Source organism: Bufo gargarizans, chromosome 6 (genome assembly GCF_014858855.1).
Source record: "Bufo gargarizans isolate SCDJY-AF-19 chromosome 6, ASM1485885v1, whole genome shotgun sequence".
Lineage (NCBI taxonomy): Eukaryota > Metazoa > Chordata > Amphibia > Anura > Bufonidae > Bufo > Bufo gargarizans.
This window is the reverse complement of record NC_058085.1, coordinates 74330503-74351195: the sequence shown is the minus strand read 5'-3', so window position 1 is coordinate 74351195 and position 20693 is coordinate 74330503. Positions and strand designations below refer to the sequence as shown.

The window sequence follows — 20693 nt, the reverse complement described above, 5'->3', positions numbered from 1 at the left end:
AATGTATTCTTGGTCTGCTTTGAAAGTGCACAGTGGGGGGAAAGGGAGTGAATATAGACATACAAATTACTAACCCGAGATCAGCGGAAGCAGTAATATTCATGTGGTTTTGCACTTTGTAGGGCTTGCCAGACCTGACAAATTTCTTATAACCGGTTGGCAACATCTGTTGGCAGCGTCTGTGATTGGACTACTCCGAACATGGACATTTAACTGTTAAGATGCCACGGGAAACCTATTATTGTATATAAAAAATATACAAAATTTACCAAAAAGTATTTTTTTGTCTATTAAAATGTGCCAAAAAATGCAGTGAAAATGCCATGTGAAAACATACCCTTCTACTGATTTTTTTTATTGAATTTGTATGACTGTACAGTATTAGCATATGATGCTGCTAAAATAGCTATTAAACTAATTCAAAGTAAATCTAGCCTTATCGTTGTTATTTGACCAGTTTGGTTTTGATTTCATAAGTCAAATGATTAAGATTCTCCTTTACAACAGAACAGATATTTCCTCTGTCATTCTGTTTGGTGCCTGCATAGAAGGTGTTGTTTTGCGTGACAAGTAAGTATCCTAAAAGTTTTTTTTATGTGAAACAAAATGATTAAAATGATAAAATGATTGCTAGTATACCACACTGTAAAAGTCTTCACTTGGGAACTTTGATTGTTTTCTTAAGTGATCCAAACATCCTTGTACTAAATAGAGTAGTGCAGATGGAGAAGATGACGTTCGGTTCTGAAAAATGAGGGGCACGGGGAAGAGTCAGTGTAGGGAACATGATAAGCTTGCCTAAAAAGATGTGTTTTCAAAGCTAAGGAAGTTGGGAATGAACCTGAATGTCAAGAGCAGTGCATTCCAGAGAGCTCGAGAAAAGTCAGGAGTGAGTGGTTCGGATTATGTCAGATTATGGAGGATGTTAATCTTAGATCACTGGCAGAATGGACAGCACGAGTAGGGTGGTAGACAGAAATAAGGGAGGATATGCAGGGAGGTGCAGCACTGTAGAGAGCTTTGTGGTTCAGAAGTTTAAACAGTATTCTGTGGTAGATGGGAAACCAGTGAAGTGACTGGCACAGGCTAGAGGTATCGGTGTAGCAGGTGGACAGATTGATGAGTCTGGCTGCTGCATTTAGGACAGACTGAAGGGGGAGACCAATTAGTAATGAGTTATAGTAGTGAAGACGAGAATGAATCAAAGTAACAAGCATTTTGGCTGTTTCTGCCATAAGAAAAGGGTGGATTAAGTTTTTTTTCTTGAAGAGCAGACTTGCCAGTGACTGAATATAGAAAGGAAAGACTGAGTCAAACTGATACACAGGCCTCACTTGCATTCAAAAGAAAGGCAGAATGGTCCAGCATTTATTAAACTTTTTGACAGATTTTAACACATGCTAGATCACTGCCTTTCTATGCCTCTGTTCTACATTCCTGTATAACATGGTCTTCTTAGCAGTTCTGAAATGATCTGTTCCCAAAGGCATAGTTTGTGTTATATGCATCATTTAGAAGCAAAAATTTCAACTTGCTATATTATTATCTCTTGTAGATTCGGAGAAGCTGTTAATGGAAATTTAGTGGTGGGAACATTGTCCTGGCCTTCACCCTGGGTCATTGTTATTGGTTCATTCTTTTCTACTTGTGGAGCCGGTTTGCAAAGCTTGACAGGTGCTCCACGTCTCCTACAGGCAATATCTCGAGATGGCATTGTACCATTCCTTAGAGTAAGTCCATTATATAGTCTTTTTAAAATAAGTTCTGTTCCTTATCACAGTGCTACTTTGTGTTTGGTATTTATTTATTTTTTGCAAAACTAACAATAATGTTATAGATCACTTTTGCCCTGGATAAAACAAAATAAAGAAACAATAAGGCTTTTTGAACACCATTGAAAATAATAATTGTCTAAATTGGTGTTCACTGGTTATATATTGCTTAATTTATAGGTTAATACGATTATGTGAAAAAGGACACCCTATGTAAAGTATATACACTATATGGACAAAAGTAAAGGGACGCCTACACATTCCACCTACCAGGAGCTTTTAGGACATCCAAATCAAAATAGGACATAGGCATTAATATGGAGTTTGCAGATTAAACAGCTTCCACTCTTATGGGAAGGCTTTCTATAAGATTTTGGAGTGTCTGTGGGAATTTGTGAGGTCAGGCACTGATGTTGGACAAGATGGCCTGGCTCGCTATCTCCGTTCTACTCATCCCAAAAGTGTTTAATGGGATTGAGGTCAGGGCTCTGTACAGACCAGACAAGTTCTTCCACTCCAAACTCGCCAAACCATGCCTTTATAAACCTTACTTTGTGCACTGCCATGCTGGAACATAAACAGGGCCTTCCCAAAACTGTTCCACAAAGTTGGATGCATACAATTAGCCAAAATGTCCTGGCATGCTGAAGCATTAAGATTTCCCTTTACTGCAACTAAGGGGACTAGGCTAACATGTGAAAAACAAACCCATATCATTATCACTCCTCCATCAAACTTTACAGTTGGTACAATGGAGTCAGACAGGTAAAGTTCTCCTGCCATTCCCCAAACCCAGACTTGTCCACATTGCCAGACAAGCATAATTCATCACTCCACAATATATGCTTCAGAGTCCAGTGGAAGTGTGGTTTACACCACTCCATCCAACGCGCAGCATTTTACTTGGCGATTTAAGGCTTGCATTCATACACTCAGCCATGGAATGCCATGCCCTTAAGTTCCCAGTGCACATTTATTGTACTGATGTTAATGGAAGATGAGGTTTAGAGCTCTGCAAGTATTGAGTCAACAAAGTGTTCACAACTTTTATAATTTTTTGTCCTTTTAATGTCATTTTAAAGCTTTTTTTTTTCTGGTGATGTACATATCAATATTTGATCTTCACTCAGAACAATATAAGGCTGCATTCAAACATCCTTGATGACATCAGTGACAAAATGGTCAATGGTTCATCCGTGAAGATGCCCCTGAAGGATCCATGTTTGGTCCGTGTAATCGTTTTTTGCCATCCGTGTGTCTCCCGTATTCCACTGAGACTGCACAGCTAAAATTTAATTTCAGCATCTCCCCGTGAAACACAGATGCCATCTTTGTTGAGTCCATTTTTTTTTAAAGACCCATAGACTATAATGTATATGTAAACACTGACAAAAATAGGGCATGCTTTAATGGTCTAACTCCAGACCATGGTAAATTACAGATGTGTGAAGTCCGTCCATCAGTGCCGGTGACGTCACCAAATACACTGCTGGGTAGAGCCCTCAGATGCTCGTCAGGGGGGCCGGAGGGGTGAAAATGTGGATATGTCTAGGTTCAACCCCTTTAAAAATCAATTTGCAATAGTATTTTTAAACATGTTCAGGTATGCCATTTCATTATGAAAAAAAAAAAAAACACACCTTCTCTTATGACTGTTTACCAGTCTCTGATTGGGAGGAATTCTTTCTAACTCCTCCATGGAGAATAAATTCATCCACCCGATGGTCTTCCTGCATGCACAGTCCATTTCAAATACCCCCACAGCATCTTCTTTTAGCTGATGATTTACATTATCTCAAGCATCCGATGGAAGTTGAGCCACCTTGGTCATGACACAGTAAAGCCATGGAAACTGTCTAGTTCCTGTCTTTTTTTCTTCCTTACTGTGACTGCAAGTTTTTCCACCAGTTTACTTCACAGTTGTTATCAGGTTCCTCTGGAGAAATACTGTCAAAACATATTTTGGTTCTGTGGCCAAGTAATTCATCTGTTTCGGAGCATATTGTTCCAGAAGTCCTGGGGTACTGCCTAGGTGTTCTTGGGTAAACCAATGTTTTGCCCTGATCTTCGTTTTGAATTGCAAATGCTTACTCCTGGCATATCTAATTTGTGCTGCCTTCTTTTAATGGTAGATCCATGGACATTGACATAAATGATGGGGGGGAGGGGGCTAACTAGAGGTAATGTGGCCAAATTATGCACTGTGGTTTCTGTTCTTGCACTTAACTTGCTTAGATGGCCTAACCTGGACAAGTTGGCTGTTGTTTGAAATCTTCACATGCTAATGATCTTCTGGACAGGGGAATAATGTCCAGTAGTTTAGTGATCTTTGTAGATCCCTTTGTTTGATGTGCACGCATCTATAACCTTCTTTCTGAAGGTCATAGAAAGCCATTTAGATTTAGGTATGCTGATACCACACAAATATCTGAAATACCTGAGGCTTAAATCGAACAGAATCTAAAAGATCCTATGTAACAATGTTTTAATAATTTACACCTGATCTGATGCACTCAATTCTACTTTTTTTTGGGTATTTAAGGATACTATATTCATGCTTGTGAGTTTCTCCCCACTTGAATTTCATGAAAGGGATTTTTATTGTTGTGGATATTGAAACGTATTACATTAGCATACAGTGTTCATCACACTTAGTATTTTTATTATCCACACAGGTTTTTGGCCATGGAAAGGCTAATGGAGAACCAACATGGGCTTTGTTGCTGACCGCCTGCATCTGTGAGATTGGCATTCTCATAGCATCTCTGGATGAAGTTGCTCCAATTCTTTCTATGTATGTTTATTGCGTATTAGTCTCTTAATTTATTACTTGTTCTCAACATACATCTTAGGCTCTTATTTTCACAACTTTATCTCAGATTCTTCTGTGACTGCTTCTAACTTTCTAGTTCCTGTCTTTTTTCTTCCTCACTGTGACTGCAGGTTTTTCTTGATGTGTTACATGTTTGTTAACTTGGCCTGCGCAGTTCAGACATTGCTCAGGACTCCCAACTGGAGGCCTCGCTTCAAATATTACCACTGGTGAGTGAAGGCCTGCAATATATACAATATGTGGAAAGGTTGGTTTGATACAACCTTTATGTGAGAGAAATCGATCTCGCAAGTAACATTTCGCTTATATTAAGGAAAGACTTTAGAATAAATTTGCATGGATTATATTTTCACAAAAGTGTGATTTAACTGTGGTATACGGTAATCTACTCTTCTCCTTCCGGTTGATCCATAAGGCTGCCATCTTCTAAGAGATTGGACAAGCCTGCAGGCCCTAACATTCTTTAAACAAATAGCAGAACCTTAGCTGCTAAGCTAAATTTTAGGCGACGCTGGGGTTTTGCTATTGGGAAAGAGATTTACAATCTTTTTCATTTATTTGTTTGCCCCCACATAAACAGGTTTAAAGAATTGTCTCTTGCAATAAAAATAAACTCATATTTGGTCTCTTTTGCAGGACTCTTTCTTTCCTTGGAATGAGCCTATGTCTGTCTTTGATGTTTATCTGCTCTTGGTATTATGCACTTGTGGCTATGCTGGTTGCTGGTCTTATCTACAAATACATTGAGTACCGTGGGTAAGCAAATATTTAAAAAAAAAAAAAAAAAAAAAAAAAAAAAAAGTTCAAAATCATAGCAAATAGTGGCAGTGCAGAAGTAGACATGGTTTCCTATATTTACTATGAAAAAAATGTCAGAAAGGGGTATTTTTTTTAAACTGAAATGTTTTAGAAATGGAATATTACATAAAATGTGTCCTTCTGTAGCATTCAGCACTCCCATATAGACATGGATCCCACTGTTAAGGCTGTATTACACCAACAGATTATCTGATAGATTTTCGGACCAATCATTGGTCAGATGGCTGTTAACACACACAGATCTTTTGTTACATACACCTATTGGTCTGATTGGATAGAAATTGGTCAGATAATCTGTTGGTGACAAACATTGTTGACTTTTTATACCATTCTTGTGAAACGTTGTTTTTCTATTAGAGGTGGTTGTCTTAGCGGGAATTCAGATGAGGGCCGCTTTATCCTTATGGTACACTTTGTGTACTGTATATGATCTCGGTCCTGGAAAGTGAATAACAGCCTCCATCTGCTCTTTATGAGTATATTTAAGGGCATGCTTTGTCTGTATTAGTTATTTGCTTAGTTTTCTTTACTCTTCAATTTGGGAAGACATTTTTTGGGCTTCAGAACCATCAGGAGTTATGATCTCAAGTTACAATAGTTTCAACTTACTCGTCCTGGAATGACTTAATATTGTATATGGAGGGACCACCATTTACTACAATCCAATATTCTATTCCACTGATGACTTGAATTTTTTTTCAGCAGAAATGGCCTATACTGCAGTAACAACTGCATGTTACATTTCTTTAATAAAAATGAGTAAGTCCAAGGATAACACTTCTGTAATTATTTTGACAGCTGTTTAGCTGCCGAGACTTGTTTCTTTCACCAGTATGTCTTATTACGTTCTTCAGTGAAATGTATATCTAGGATACAATTGATAATGTTTGTTACACAGCATATTAGCTGCAGCAAATTAGAGAATTTGTCTCTAGCAAAACTAATCGAATTATGAGGTATTCCAGCATTTAATATACCGGACCTCTATATACAGGGCTGAAAAGGAATGGGGAGATGGAATTCGTGGACTGTCACTCAGTGCTGCTCGATATGCTCTTTTAAGATTGGAGGAGGGCCCACCACATACCAAAAATTGGAGGTATGTATGTTATAAAATAAATTTTTTAAAAAGAGATCTTTTCCAACAGTGTTTTTCTAGAACAAAATTTTTTTTTTTTATTGTAGGCCTCAGTTGCTTGTTCTAGTACGAGTGGATCAAGACCAAAATGTTGTTCATCCCCAGCTCCTTTCTCTAACCAATCAGTTAAAGGCAGGTAAAGGACTGACCATTGTTGGCTCTGTGTTGGAAGGGACATATCTGGAAAATCATCCCCAATCTCAACGTGCTGAAGAGGTAAATGGCATGTATTCTTATTTTTACACAGTAGATATATGCTTAACTAAATCTTGGCCGTGTTTTAGGATTCATACTCTGTATCTTTGTCATATTATTCCAGTCTATCCGTAGGCTTATGGAAGCCGAAAAGGTAAAAGGTTTCTGCCAGGTAGTTATTTCTTCCAATGTTCGAGATGGAATTTCTCATCTGATACAGTCCAGTGGCCTTGGAGGGCTCCAACATAACACGGTCCTTGTTGGATGGCCACGTAACTGGAGACAGAAAGAGGACCACCAGACATGGAGAAATTTCATTGGTACTGCCTCTTTTTTTTTATGTGCTTGCTATATTTCATAGCTGTTTTTGTAAAGGTAATTTCACACTAGCGTTAGAAGAATCTAGCAGGAACTGCCTGCCGAATTCGGAAATCCATATGCAAAAGGATATCATTTGTTTCCAGATCCGGATCAGTCTGACAAATGCATTGCAATACAGGATCCGTCTCTCCGGTGACACTTTGTAGCGGATCCGGCGTTAATTAATTTCAAAGGAAATGAATGCCGGATCCGGCAAGTGTTCCGGAATTTTGGGTTGAGAAAATAGCACAGCATGCTGCGGTATTGTGCTTGCTATATTTCATAGCTGTTTTTGTAAAGGTAATTTCACACTAGCGTTAGAAGAATCTAGCAGGAACTGCCTGCCGAATTCGGAAATCCATATGCAAAAGGATATCATTTGTTTCCAGATCCAGATCAGTCTGACAAATGCATTGCAATACAGGATCCGTCTCTCCGGTGACACTTTGTAGCGGATCCGGCGTTAATTAATTTCAAAGGAAATGAATGCCGGATCCGGCAAGTGTTCCGGAATTTTGGGTTGAGAAAATAGCACAGCATGCTGCGGTATTTTCTCTGGCCAAATACCGTAAAAGGGACTGAACTTAAGACATGCTGATGCATACTGAACGGATTGCTCTCCATTCAGAATGCATTGGGATAAAACTGATGCATTTTTTCCGGTATTGAGCCCCTATGATGAAACTCAATACCGGAAAACTTTAATGCTAGTGTGAAAGTAACCTTATTCATTTTTTTTTTTATCATTGCAGAGCTTGTTAGGGAAACCACTGCTGCTCATTTGGCTTTGATTGTCACAAAGAATGTGGCAATGTTCCCTGGAAATCAGGAAAGATTTTCTGAAGGAAATATTGATGTCTGGTGGGTGGTTCACGATGGCGGTATGCTAATGCTTTTGCCATTCCTTCTGCGTCACCACAAGGTAAATAACAGTACAGTACAAGCACATCTGAATGTTCAAGAAGCCACCTAGATAATAATGGTTAGAGCAATATTGAAGGCTAATTATCTTAATATCAAATGTTTTTATTTTCTAATGAAGCCATATAATAGTTTTTTTTGTTTTATATAGTATAAGACAAGACAGCCCTCTTACTTTTGACTTTCTGCCCGAACTGAATGCAATTGTTCTATACATACAGGTTCAGGAGAGTGGAAAACTGCATAGCTTTTATTTCTCTATGGTCTTTAAAAAAAAAAACACCAACAAAGCTGTATATACTGTATTCTCCTCTCCAGTAGTGTTCAGTCCTAGCCGTTCATGTTCTGTCCCGATTAGATCTCTTCTCAGAAGACAGTAGTGGATACTCTTGTAGGAATGCTTCCGTTTCTTGGCAACTTGATGCATGGAACAGTCATTTCACAAGATGAACAAACAACATCAATAAACACATTTCTTTAGAAAGCAGTTTTGTTTTGGCCATTTTTTAAACCTAGATTAGTGCCAGAAATGACAGATAAGCAATTTACTTGCTTTATTAAACAGAATAAAGATTTCAACTATACAAATTACAATAATTCTATAATAAAAAACTGTATTTGAACAGATTTGTTCCCCTGTAAGAAAAAGAAAAAAGTTCTTTGCACGTATTGAAAAAAAAAAATTATAAAAAATCATTGCTTCTCAACAGAAATACCTTCAATATAATTTTAACATACATTTAACAGTACCTAGATAAAACAAAAACTCAAACTGATATTCAGATCAGATGATATAGAACTAGTTGATTATAACCAGTAACATAAAAACTTACACAGCATCAAATATACACATAACAACCTACAGTTATATTGAAAAGGCTTTTAAATAATTTCAAATAAATAATTGCAATGCATCCTGTCTACTAAGGTTTGGAAAAGATGTACAATGCGGATTTTCACAGTGGCTCAAATGGATGACAACAGTATCCAGATGAAAAAGGATCTAAGCACCTTCTTATACCACCTAAGAATTAATGCAGAAATTGAGGTCGTAGAGATGGTAAGATTTATGACATGCTAGATAAATATTAGTCATAGCAGAACTGTCTGAGGAAGCCACAGATTGTGCTGAAACGCGTCACAAATATGTGGCAATAAACAAACATTTCATAAGAAACCAGGAGTGAGTGCCGGTCCTTTGCTATTACTATTTATACAGGACGCCAACCCCTAGGACACGTGCACCACCACGCTACATCCGTAGTGCCGACTGATAAATATGCTAGATAAATATAACTGCAAAATTAGGCATAAGAAATTTCTAAGTCTGTCTTTATGTAAAAATTTTCAACTAGTCACAATATTAATAATATATTTTACAACATGCAGTAATCAGTCTGATACTCAACTAGCACTACATAGCCTAAAGCTGTAGGAAAGAAACCGTACCACTTGTCAATGCAGGTTCTTTCCTTCTGCTAATCTCCGGGGCTGATGGACTGGATCCTGACACTGAACAGAGAAAAATACATCTGTTGTGATCTACTCACTAATGCTGGCTATACACATTAAGGACATTTCTCCTGATGAGCTATATCAACTTCTCTATAAACATACATATTTATTTCAATAGGGGTATCTAAAGTGCCCAATCCATTTGGACATTTCTACTCTAATGTGTATAGTCATCTTAAGTCAGGACACTGTACATATCAAGACTGTTACGTATTTTTCGCCCTATAAGACGCACCGGCCCATTAGACGCACTTAGGTTTTTGAGGAGGAAAATAAGAAAAAAAATATTTTTAAACCAAAAGGTGTGCTTTTGGTGGGTTAGAACTAATGGCGGTCTGTGCATGACACTATTATTGGGGATCTGTGGATGATGCACCGTTATGGGGTGGGGGGGTTTGTGGATGGCACTGTTATGGGAGGAGCTGTGGATGGCATTATGATGGTGGGGGGGATCTGTGGATGGCATTATGATGGTGGGGGGTATCTGTGGATGGCATTATGATGGTGGGTGGGATCTGTGGATGGCATTATGATGGGTGGGATCTGTGGATGGCACTGTTATAGGGTAGTGGATCTGTGGATGACACTGCTATGTGTCATCCACTGATCCCCCCCATCATAATGCCATCCAGAGACCCCCCCCCCCCCACCATCATAATGCCATCCACAGACCCCCCCATCATTATCCCATCCACAGATTCCTAGGGAGGGACTGTAGTAGGCGGGGAGAGCGGCGGGCAGTGCAGGCACTGTACTCTGGCCCCGCAGCTCAGTATGTACTGTATTAAACATAGTGTTAATCATCATATCTAAACTGAATAATGATGCGCTTACCAGTACATGTCACGCTCCTGTAGAAAGCACTAGCAGCTAGCAGGCAGGGCGGGCGGCTGTAACTCACTGAGGTCACGTGCCTGCTCTGCCTTCTTCATTCATATAGTAGGCGGAGCAGGCACGTGACCTCAGTGAGTTACGGCCGCCCAGCCTGCCTGCTAGCTGCTAGTGCTTACTACAGGAGCGTGACATGTACCGGTAAGCACAGGTGGAGTGCATCATTATTCAGTTTAGATATTATGATTAACAATATATACGTATAATACAGTACATACTGAGCGGAGGGGACAGTACAGTGCCTGCATGGCCCCGCCGCTCTCCCCGCCTACTACAGTCCCTTCTTCCTTCTCACTAATACATCGCAGACTGCAATGTAAATTGCCAGCATTCGCCCCATAAGACGGGTAAAAAGTGCATCTTATGGGGGCGAAGAATACGGTGACTTAAAAAAGGACCTTTATTTTAGGATTTTACCTTACTGACTATATAACCAAAATAGAGACTGACAGATTTCATTATATATCATTGGGTTTTTCCAAGTTTTAATAGCTGAATGGACTATTGTATCCTGGATATATTAAAAGGAACATTAAGGAATTAAAACAAATTTTAACAAATCAAACTCAATCTCAAATTATATCACTTACAGTATTGGTATGTTTTTGTTTTTTATTCCATTGCATTCTAGCATGACAGCGATATTTCAGCATACACATATGAGAAGACTCTAGTGATGGAACAACGATCTCAAATCCTGAAGCAAATGCATTTGACAAAAACAGAACGGGAGAGGGAGGTGAATATACAATATTCTTCAAAGATAAAAGCAAAATTGCATATCATTTTGAATTAAAGGGGTTTTCTGGGATTTATAGATTGATGGCCTATCCGCAGGATGTTATCAATATGAGATTGTCGGAGGACTGACTCCCGGCATCTGCACCGATCAGCTGTATGAAGAGGCCGCACTCTCTGTGAACGATTGGGTCTCTTCCTAGACCATGTGACGTTACGTTCATTTGGGCACATAGCCTAGGTGCAGCAGATTCTCGTTTAATACGAAGCACAGCCACTATACAATTATTATTATTATTATTATTTAAGCGCCATTCATTCCATAGCGCTGTACATATGATAAGGGGTGCACATACATAATACAGACAATTGCACTAATCATAAACAAAATTAGTTACAAACTGGTACAGAAGGAGAGAGGGGCCCTGCCCGTGAGGGCTTACAATCTACATGGTATGGGAGAAGGACACAGTAGGTGCGGGTGAAGCAGGTCGTGGCGGTATAGAGGCAGCAGGGTCACTGGTTGTAGGCTTGTCTGAAGAGGTGGGTTTTTCAGGTTTCTTTTGAAGGATTCCACTGTAGGTGAGAGTCTGATATGTTGGGGTAGCGAGTTCCAGAGTATAGGGGATGCACGGGAGAAATCCTGGAGTCGATTGTGGGAAGAGGCAATAAGAGGAGAGGAGAGAAGGAGGTCTTGTGAGGATCGAAGAGTGCGTGTGGGGGTGTATCGGGAAATTAGCTCAGAGATGTAGGGAGGGGACAGGTTATGGACGGCCTTGTATGTATTTGTAAGTACTTTGAAGTGAATTCGTTGGGCAATGGGGAGCCAGTGAAGGGATTGGCAAAGGGGAGAGGCAGAGGAATAATAGGGTGAGAGGTGGATTAGTCGGGCAGCAGAGTTGAGGATAGATTGGAGGGGTGCGAGAGTGCTAGATGGAAGGCCACAGAGGAGAATGTTGCAGTAGTCTAGGCGGGAGATAATAAGGGCATGTACAAGTATTTTCGCAGATTCAAAGCTAAGGAAAGCGCGGATGCGGGAGATGTTTTTGAGTTGGAGACGGCAGGTGGTGGAAAGGGCTTGGATGTGCGGTCGGAAGGAAAGGGCAGAATCCAAGATCACTCCAAGGCAGCGGGCTTTGTTGACTGGGGATAGTGTGCAGCCATTGATCGTGATAGATAGGTCTGTAGGGGGGGTTGAACAAGATGGGGGAAAGATTATGAATTCTGTCTTATCCATGTTAAGTTTAAGAAAGCGAGAGGCGAAGAAGGATGATATAGAAGATAGACATTGTGGGATTCTAGATAGTAAGGTGGTGATGTCTGGACCAGAGAGGTAGATTTGTGTGTCATCAGCGTAGGAGTGATACTGAAAGCCATAGGACTCTATGAGCTGTCCCAGGCCAAAAGTGTAGATAGAGAAGAGCAGGGGTCCTAGGACAGAGCCTTGCGGGACACCAACAGAGAGGGAATGAGACGAGGAGGTGGTGCGGGAGTGGGAGACGCTGAATGTCCGGTCTGTGAGGTATGATGTGATCCAGGAGAGGGCCAGGTCAGTGATGCCAAGAGATGAGAGAGTTTGCAACAGAAGGGAGTGGTCAACAGTGTCGAAGGCAGAGGACAGGTCAAGGAGAAGGAGGACAGAGTATTGTTTCTTGGTTTTGGCTGTGAGTAGGTCATTGGTGACTTTGGTAAGGGCAGTCTCGGTCGAGTGGTGGAGTCGGAAGCCAGATTGTAGGCGGTCAAAGAGGGAGCAGGAGGAGAGGTGGGAGGACAGTTCTGAATGGACATGTTGTTCAAGTAGCTTTGACGCATACGGAAGAAGTGATATGGGGCGATAACTGGACAAGGAAGATGGGTCAAGTGAAGGTTTTTTGAGGATGGGTGTAATGGTAGCATGTTTAAAAGCAGAGGGGAAGACACCAGAGTTTAGTGATAGGTTGAAGAGATGAGTTAGGGCTGGGATAAACACTGCAGTGAGGTTAGGGATGAGGTGGGATGGGATTGGGTCAAGTGCACAGGTGGTCAGATGAGATTTGGAGAGTAGAGTGGAGAGTTTACCTTCTGTAATGGTAGAGAAGTGGGTTTTGGGAGAAGAGGACCGAGCAGTTGTGTAGAGGGTCTGTGGGGACTGTGTAGTAAAGCTTTCTCTGATGTGGACTATCTTTTGTTTGAAATATTTGGCAAAGTCCTCAGCTGAGAAGAGAGGAGAGGGTGGGGGCGCTGGGGGACGGAGAAGGGAATTAAAAGTGCTAAAAAGTTGTTTAGGGCTGTGGGACAGGGAAGATATGAGAGATGAGAAGTAAGCCTGTTTTGCATCAGCGAGTGAGGATTTGAATATGAGGAGGGATTGCTTGTATGCGGTGAAATGATCTTTAGAATGGGATTTCTTCCATTGCCGCTCAGCAGCCCTGGAAGCTTGTCTGAGTTTTTTGGTCAGGTTGGTGTGCCAGGGTTGTCTGTTGATTTTCCGGATTTTGTTGTGTGTGAGGGGGGCAACAGTGTCCAGAGCTGTACTTAATGTGGTGTTATATAGGGTGGTAGCAGCTTCTGGGTCTTGGAGGCAACAGATGGTAGAGAGTGGGAGAAGAGAGTCAGAAAGCAAGCAAAAGTCAAGCTGTTTGAGGTTCCTGCGGGGGTGTGCTAGTGTGTGGACTGGGGGAGCTGACAAAGAGACCAATGAAGAGAAGGTGAGTAGATTGTGGTCGGATAGGGGGAGAGGCAGATTAGAAAGGTTAGATAGGGAGCAGAGGCGGGAAAAGATCAGATCCAGAGTGTGACCATCTCTGTGGGTGGGAGCTGAAGACCACTGTGATAAGCCGAAGGAGGAAGAGAGCGACAGGAGTTTAGAGGCGGCCGAGTGGCAGGTGTCAATAGGGATGTTGAAGTCACCCATGATGATAGTGGGGATGTCGGCAGAAAGAAAGTGTAGTAGCCAGGTGTTAAAGTGGTCAAGAAATATGGTGGCTGGGCCTGGGGGGCGGTAAATGACTGCTACTTGAAGGTTGGAGGGAGAGTAGATGCGAACAGAGTGTACTTCAAATGAGGTGAGCGTAATGGAGGGTGGCAGTGGAGTTGGGCTGTAGGAGCAGGTGTCTGATAGAAGACCAACTCCTCCACCATGTTTGCAGCCAGGGCGGGGGGTGTGAGTGAATTGAAATCCACTATAAGAGAGTGCAGCAGGGGAGGTGGTGTCTGAGGGTGTCAGCCATGTCTCTGTGAGACCCAGAAAGGAAAGGTTTTGAGAGATGAACAGTTCATGGATGTATGACAGTTTGTTACAGACGGAGCGCGCGTTCCATAATGCTCCTGCAAGAGGAACTAAAGGCACAGGGGTCAGAGGAATGGTTATTAGGTTTAAGGGGTTGTAGAAATTTGTAGACGGAGATTTGTAGTGGGACATGGAGGTGATAATGGAGATTTGCTGAGGGGGTCCTGGATTTGGAGAGATATCACCAGCAGTAAGGAGAAGCAGAGAAAGTGTTAATAGATGAGAATAGGAGAGGGCATGAGGTGTCTGTGTGTGTTTGGGAAGGAAGTGTTTTATGTTGGCAAACAGGTTTGTGCAAGCGGTCAGATGAGAAGGTAAGATGGACGAAGAGATGAATAGTTCCTTGCTGGGTGAATGGATGTGGGGGTATTTCAGGAGGTTATGGACAAGTAGGAGGAGTACGAGGAAAAATTTAAACATTGTTTGCATTGACTATGTCTGTAATTACCTGTGGCCCCCTTCTGGTTCAATTCTGGTATAATTCAGTCTGTGCACTTAAAAGTTGCACTTGAGAGATGTTGCATGTGGAAAGACCAAGGTCTGGAAGACCTAAGACCTTAGATTTATACCACTCAGTGATCAATCAGGTGTGACCAAGAGGGGAGGGGGCTACATATGGCCAAATCAAGATAGCACCAGACACAGGGGTGAAATAGTCAATGTAAACAAATACTCAATAAATCCAGCAGGATAAGAGACATTAATAGTTCAATGCAATCATACCAAGATTTAGAAGGAGAGATGAGAGGGGGTGGACAATATCAGACTGGAAAAGCTGGGTGTAGCAGTAAGCTTCAATGCAATCATACCTGGAGATGAGAGAATTGGGTGATGGTCAGTAAGCAGTGATGACAAAGTGGAATCAATATCCATAATATTACATTCTGGTATAATTCAGTCTGTGCACTTAAAAAGTTGCACTTGAGAGATGTTGCATGTGGAAAGATACAATGGACGTCGCTGCGCTTGGTAAGCTGTAAACAGCTGATTGATGGGATAGGCCATCAATATGAAAATCATAGAAAACCCCTTTAAGCACAGTAATAATTACAATCAAGATCTAGAAGCTTTAGAGTGGTTCCGCACACAGCATTTTTCAGATTTTTTTTTTTTAAGCTAAAGCCAGGAGTGGATTCAAAAGAAATTACGAGCAACAGGGAGCTCTTGACTGTTGCTCACTGTTTTAGGCAGTTGCTACACTGCAAAAACAGAATCTAGCTATCATCTTGGTTCATCTGGTGTTTTGGAATGTTATACCTTAAAATACTTTTAGTATTTGTGACTCTTTGCTGAATATAGTAAATGCTAAGGGCAGTTGTTCCCAGAGTCTTGCTTTGAGTATATTCTGGAATTTGTGGTTCCATTTTCTTACCGCCGTCTATACTGTAGTTGTGTTTGCTGTGGGTTCAGCTTTCCGTTTGCTGTTTAGGTTTTGTGATTTTTTTGCCATTTGGACTTAGCAGGTCAGGGTCAGTTTTCTGCTAGGTTTATTCTGCAAATCCACATTCATCGCTCTCCACCTGTGCAACACTGCAGTCTGCCGTCTGTTCCATTCCTGGAATCCATCTCTTCATCCGTCGCCATCCTCATCCAGTTTGCTATCAACTATCTGTGAGTTTATTATTCTCCATTTATTGTCTATGTGCTTCACGTATCCTTCCCTGAGGCCTTCTGGTTGTGACGTAATTCTGCTCTGCTCAAGTCCCATGTGTTTACTAAATCAGTCATGTCAGAAATGGCAACATGCCCTGTTTAAAGGAAAAAAATATATAAAAGCACACGTCAGATGTGGTCCGCACTTATTTATTATCCTTCTCATACAGATTCAGAGCATCACCGACGAATCACGTGGTTCAATAAGACGAAAGAACCCTACAAATTCTCGATTGCATTTGAGTGTTCCAGAAGAGCAAGTGGGAGATTGTGAAGAACAACCAGAGGAAGAGGTAAAATTTGAATCCAATTTGTTGCCTTTGCCCTCGAAAGCCTCTCCCTTTCCTCTCGTTCCTTAAATATGGATGTCCTTTACGCTCAGGAAAAATTAATACATGAGGAAAATGCAACAAGTACACCGCAATCTCCGCCAGAAGAGCCAGATACTTCTCAAGAAAAGGTGCACCTTACATGGACAAAGGAAAAGTTTACAACAGATAAAAATAAAAGTAAAAGTCCTAGCACTCCAGAAGGAATAAGAGACTTTTTTAACATGAAACCGTAAGTATGATATATTATATCTACACATATGTGAAGTCCTTCAGTGGGGATACTTAGATTTGTGCAGCTTCTAGGTAACTATAGCTGCTATGGAGACCTCAATGTTGGTTACAGATTACACGCATCCTGCAGTCATGTGTTCCTCTCTTCAGGACTGCAGGATCAGATTGCACACAGACTCCTAGTTTGTAACCATGTAGCTGTGGACACATAATGGATGTTTTATACAAAAAATAGATATATTTTAGAACACAGTAATCAAGTTGCTTCCTTTTTTTTTAATTTAAGATGCATTGGAACAGTGTGTAGCTTTTTATGTTTGAATATATGCAAAGTTTTTAACCCTTTAAACACCAAAACTATTTTCATCCATAGTGCACAGATATGTCATGCACGTGTGGCCCAAACAGCCTTAAAAGGGTTATCTGGGAATTCATATTGATGACCTATCCTGTGGATGGATCATCAATATCAGATCAGTAAGGGCCCCACCCCTCCCACGATCAGCTGTTAGAGGAGCATTGCGGCCTCTTCCTAGGCCATGTGACATCACCGCACATTAAAGAGAATGGGGCTGAGCGGCAATATCAAGCACAGCCGCTGCACGATATATGGTGCTGTGCTTATAACACTGACGGGAGCCTGCAGCACTCACCAGAGGCCTGAGGATAGGTCATCATTATCTTTACACGAATAACCCTTTAAGCTAGCAATCCTTTTGCAATTTTTACAAACCTAGTAATCAATTTTAGTTTTTTGTTTTTAGAAACATTGGCCTAAAAATATTATATATAAGATATATATCTATATCTATATCTATCTATCTTATAAAATATAATTTTTCCAGTGGAAAAAATGCTCATTATAATCCTGTGAAAAATCCTAAACATTTTTTTGTCCACCACTGTTGCCCTTAGTATTTCATATATAATTGGGATAGCTCTTGGGCTATAGATAGGAGAGCACTGCTATTTTCCCTCTAACTGGAACTGCAATACGACCCCATATTAGAGGGTTAACACCTCTGGTAATGTGACAATTTGACTGAACTGTATGGCCAAGTTAGTGCCTGCCAGCAGACTTGAGTGCTGTGTAAATTGTGCTTCTAGTAGGTTACCGGCTGTGTGACAGCCAAGCACCTAACTTACAGTTGTCCGATCTTCTGTGCACCTTAGAATAAGGAATATTGGATCCAAGAATAAAAGTGGATCAAATTAATTGCAAACAGATTCCATCTACTTTTTCTGATCATTAACAGTGCATGGAGAGAAGTTATGCTTTTTTCCCTTCATTATGTGGATTCCATAAGCATCTTCCTGCATTCAATATCATGATTTTAAAGAAGTTGTCCCAATACAACAGGGAATAAGTGTCTGAAACTGCAGGGGCTCAACGGCTGAGAGACCCCTGTCCATCAGTATAACAAGAGCAGACGTTACCCTGTTTGAATGGAATGGCAGATATGCATGCATGCTGCAGTTCCATTCAACACAATTGTACTGAAGTCCAGCTAGAACATAACCCTTCCAGAGAGATTACATTTTAATGGTAATTACACAACAAATAGACGTCCACTGATGTCCTGATGTATATGAATCCACCGGAAAAATAGCATGCTCATTGAATCTATGGGGGATCTCTCCCTAGATGCATGCCCTGAGGCTAGACCCTCTGCCCAGGGACGACCCTTAAGGTTGGGACTCCCTGTCCTCGATCCTAGGCTAGCAACTCCTAGATTGCCCTATTATAAATGGGCTGATTATTTTCGATCTCACGGTGGATTCATATACAACCAGACAGGCAGGACCAAACAAACAATACAAGGTGCACAATGTATACAGCCCTAATGATGTAAAACAACAAAAGGTACATGGTGCATCAGACTAACTATTAAAAGACACCCTAATGCGATAGTATTTGATATCACAGACAGTTTCTGTGGCCAACCCCAACGAGTTTCCCCCACGGTGTGGGATCATCAGGGGGTAAATGAATCTATATAATTAAACAGATGAAAAAACTAAGGAGAATCGAACGGAAGGAGACCCATATTGTGTTAGGGTATCCGTAAAGCGGGTATTAATAGCCGTTCAACATACAGTGGTGTCAAATCACAAGCAATAATACAATTAAAAATGGACCAGATGACAATACTAGGAGGAGAAGGAGGAAGAACAGATATCGCATCCCCTGATGTATGAACAGATATTTCACATGAGTAGAACTCAAGGTAGGTTTTGTGTCCGGGGGTAACTTAGTGTACACATAAACGTGATATGTATTACACTAGAGCCAAACAGGTTATGAATCAACATGAGGTTAATAGTGTCCACCAGGGCTAGCATCCATGTATGTTTAATGATACGTTCAGCTCAGATACGCTACTAATTAGGTAGACATCAGCCCAAGATAAATGGCCTATTAATTGTGGGTCACAGTTGGAGCCTGTAGCAGCGCTTCCTCCAATCTCAATCCTCCTAGGGTCCAACACAATTGGACTGAAGGAGATAGCTGCAATAGTAAGTTAAATATATACAGACGTGGACAAAATTGTTGGTACCCTTTGGTCAATGAAAGAAAAAGTCACAATGGTCACAGAAATAACTTTAATCTGACAAAAGTAATAATAAATTAAAATTCTATAAATGTTAACCAATGAAAGTCAGACATTGTTTTTCAACCATGCTTCAACAGAATTATGTAAAAAAATAAACTCATGAAACAGGCATGGACAAAAATGATGGTACCCCTAACTTAATATTTTGTTGCGCAACCTTTTGAGGCAATCACTGCAATCAAACGCTTCCTGTAACTGTCAATGAGACATCTGCACCTCTCAGCAGGTATTTTGGCCCACTCCTCATGAGCAAACTGCTCCAGTTGTGTCCGGTTTGAAGGGTGCCTTTTCCAGACTGCATGTTTCAGCTCCTTCCAAAGATGCTCAATAGGATTGAGGTCAGGGCTCATAGAAGGCCACTTTAGAATAGTCCAATTTTTTCCTCTTAGCCATTCTTGGGTGTTTTTAGCGGTGTGTTTTGGGTCATTGTCCTGTTGCAAGACCCATGACCTGCGACTGAGACCAAGCTTTCTGACACTGGCTAGTACATTTCTCTCTAGAATTCCTTGATAGTCTTGAGATTTCATTGTACCCTGCACAGATTCAAGACACCCTGTGCCAGACGCAGCAAAGCAGCCCCAGAACATAACAGAGCCTCCTCCATGTTTCACAGTAGGGACAGTGTTCTTTTCTTGATATGCTTCATTTTTTCGTCTGTGAACATACAGCTGATGTGCCTTGGCAAAAACTTCGATTTTTGTCTCATCTGTCCACAGGACATTCTCCCAGAAGCTTTGTGGCTTGTCAACATGTAGTTTGGCATATTCCAGTCTTGCTTTTTTATGATTCGTTTTCAACAATGGTGTCCTCCTTGGTCGTCTCCCATGTAGTCCACTTTGGCTCAAACAACGACGGATGGTGCGATCTGACACTGATGTTCCTTGAGCATGAAGTTCACCTTGAATCTCTTTAGAAGTCTTTCTAGGCTCTTTTGTTACCATTCGGATTATCCGTCTCTTAGATTTGTCATCAATTTTCCTCCTGCGGCCACGTCCAGGGAGGTTGGCTACAGTCCCATGGATCTTAAACTTATGAATAATATGTGCAACTGTACTCACAGGAACATCTAGTTGCTTGGAGATGGTCTTATAGCCTTTACCTTTAACATGCTTGTCTATAATTTTCTTTCTGATCTCTTGAGACAGCTCTTTCCTTTGCTTCCTCTGGTCCATGTCGAGTGTGGTACACACCATATCACCAAACAACACAGTGATTACCTGGAGCCATATATATAGGCCCAATGGCTGATTACAAGGTTGTAGACACCTGTGATGCTAATTAGTGGACACACCTTGAATTAACATGTCCCTTTGGTCACATTATGTTCTGTGTTTTCTAGGGGTACCATCATTTTTGTCCATGCCTGTTTCATGAGTTTATTTTTTTACATAATTCTGTTGAAGCATGGTTGA

General features: G+C 41.0%; 1 protein-coding gene across 1 annotated transcript in view; it reads left to right on the top strand.

Annotated features, from left to right (window-relative positions):
• Positions 1 to 20693, top strand: part of SLC12A5 (solute carrier family 12 member 5) — an 82813-nt gene that overhangs the window by 59516 nt on the left and 2604 nt on the right. The window contains exons 11-23 of the mRNA XM_044297376.1: positions 513 to 570; positions 1556 to 1730; positions 4448 to 4566; positions 4716 to 4814; positions 5242 to 5361; positions 6419 to 6523; positions 6610 to 6778; positions 6882 to 7077; positions 7870 to 8039; positions 8967 to 9098; positions 11076 to 11183; positions 16274 to 16396; positions 16486 to 16664. Of these exons, the coding sequence (XP_044153311.1) occupies positions 513 to 570; positions 1556 to 1730; positions 4448 to 4566; positions 4716 to 4814; positions 5242 to 5361; positions 6419 to 6523; positions 6610 to 6778; positions 6882 to 7077; positions 7870 to 8039; positions 8967 to 9098; positions 11076 to 11183; positions 16274 to 16396; positions 16486 to 16664 (1753 nt within the window). The remainder of the gene's footprint in view (positions 1 to 512; positions 571 to 1555; positions 1731 to 4447; positions 4567 to 4715; positions 4815 to 5241; positions 5362 to 6418; positions 6524 to 6609; positions 6779 to 6881; positions 7078 to 7869; positions 8040 to 8966; positions 9099 to 11075; positions 11184 to 16273; positions 16397 to 16485; positions 16665 to 20693) is intronic.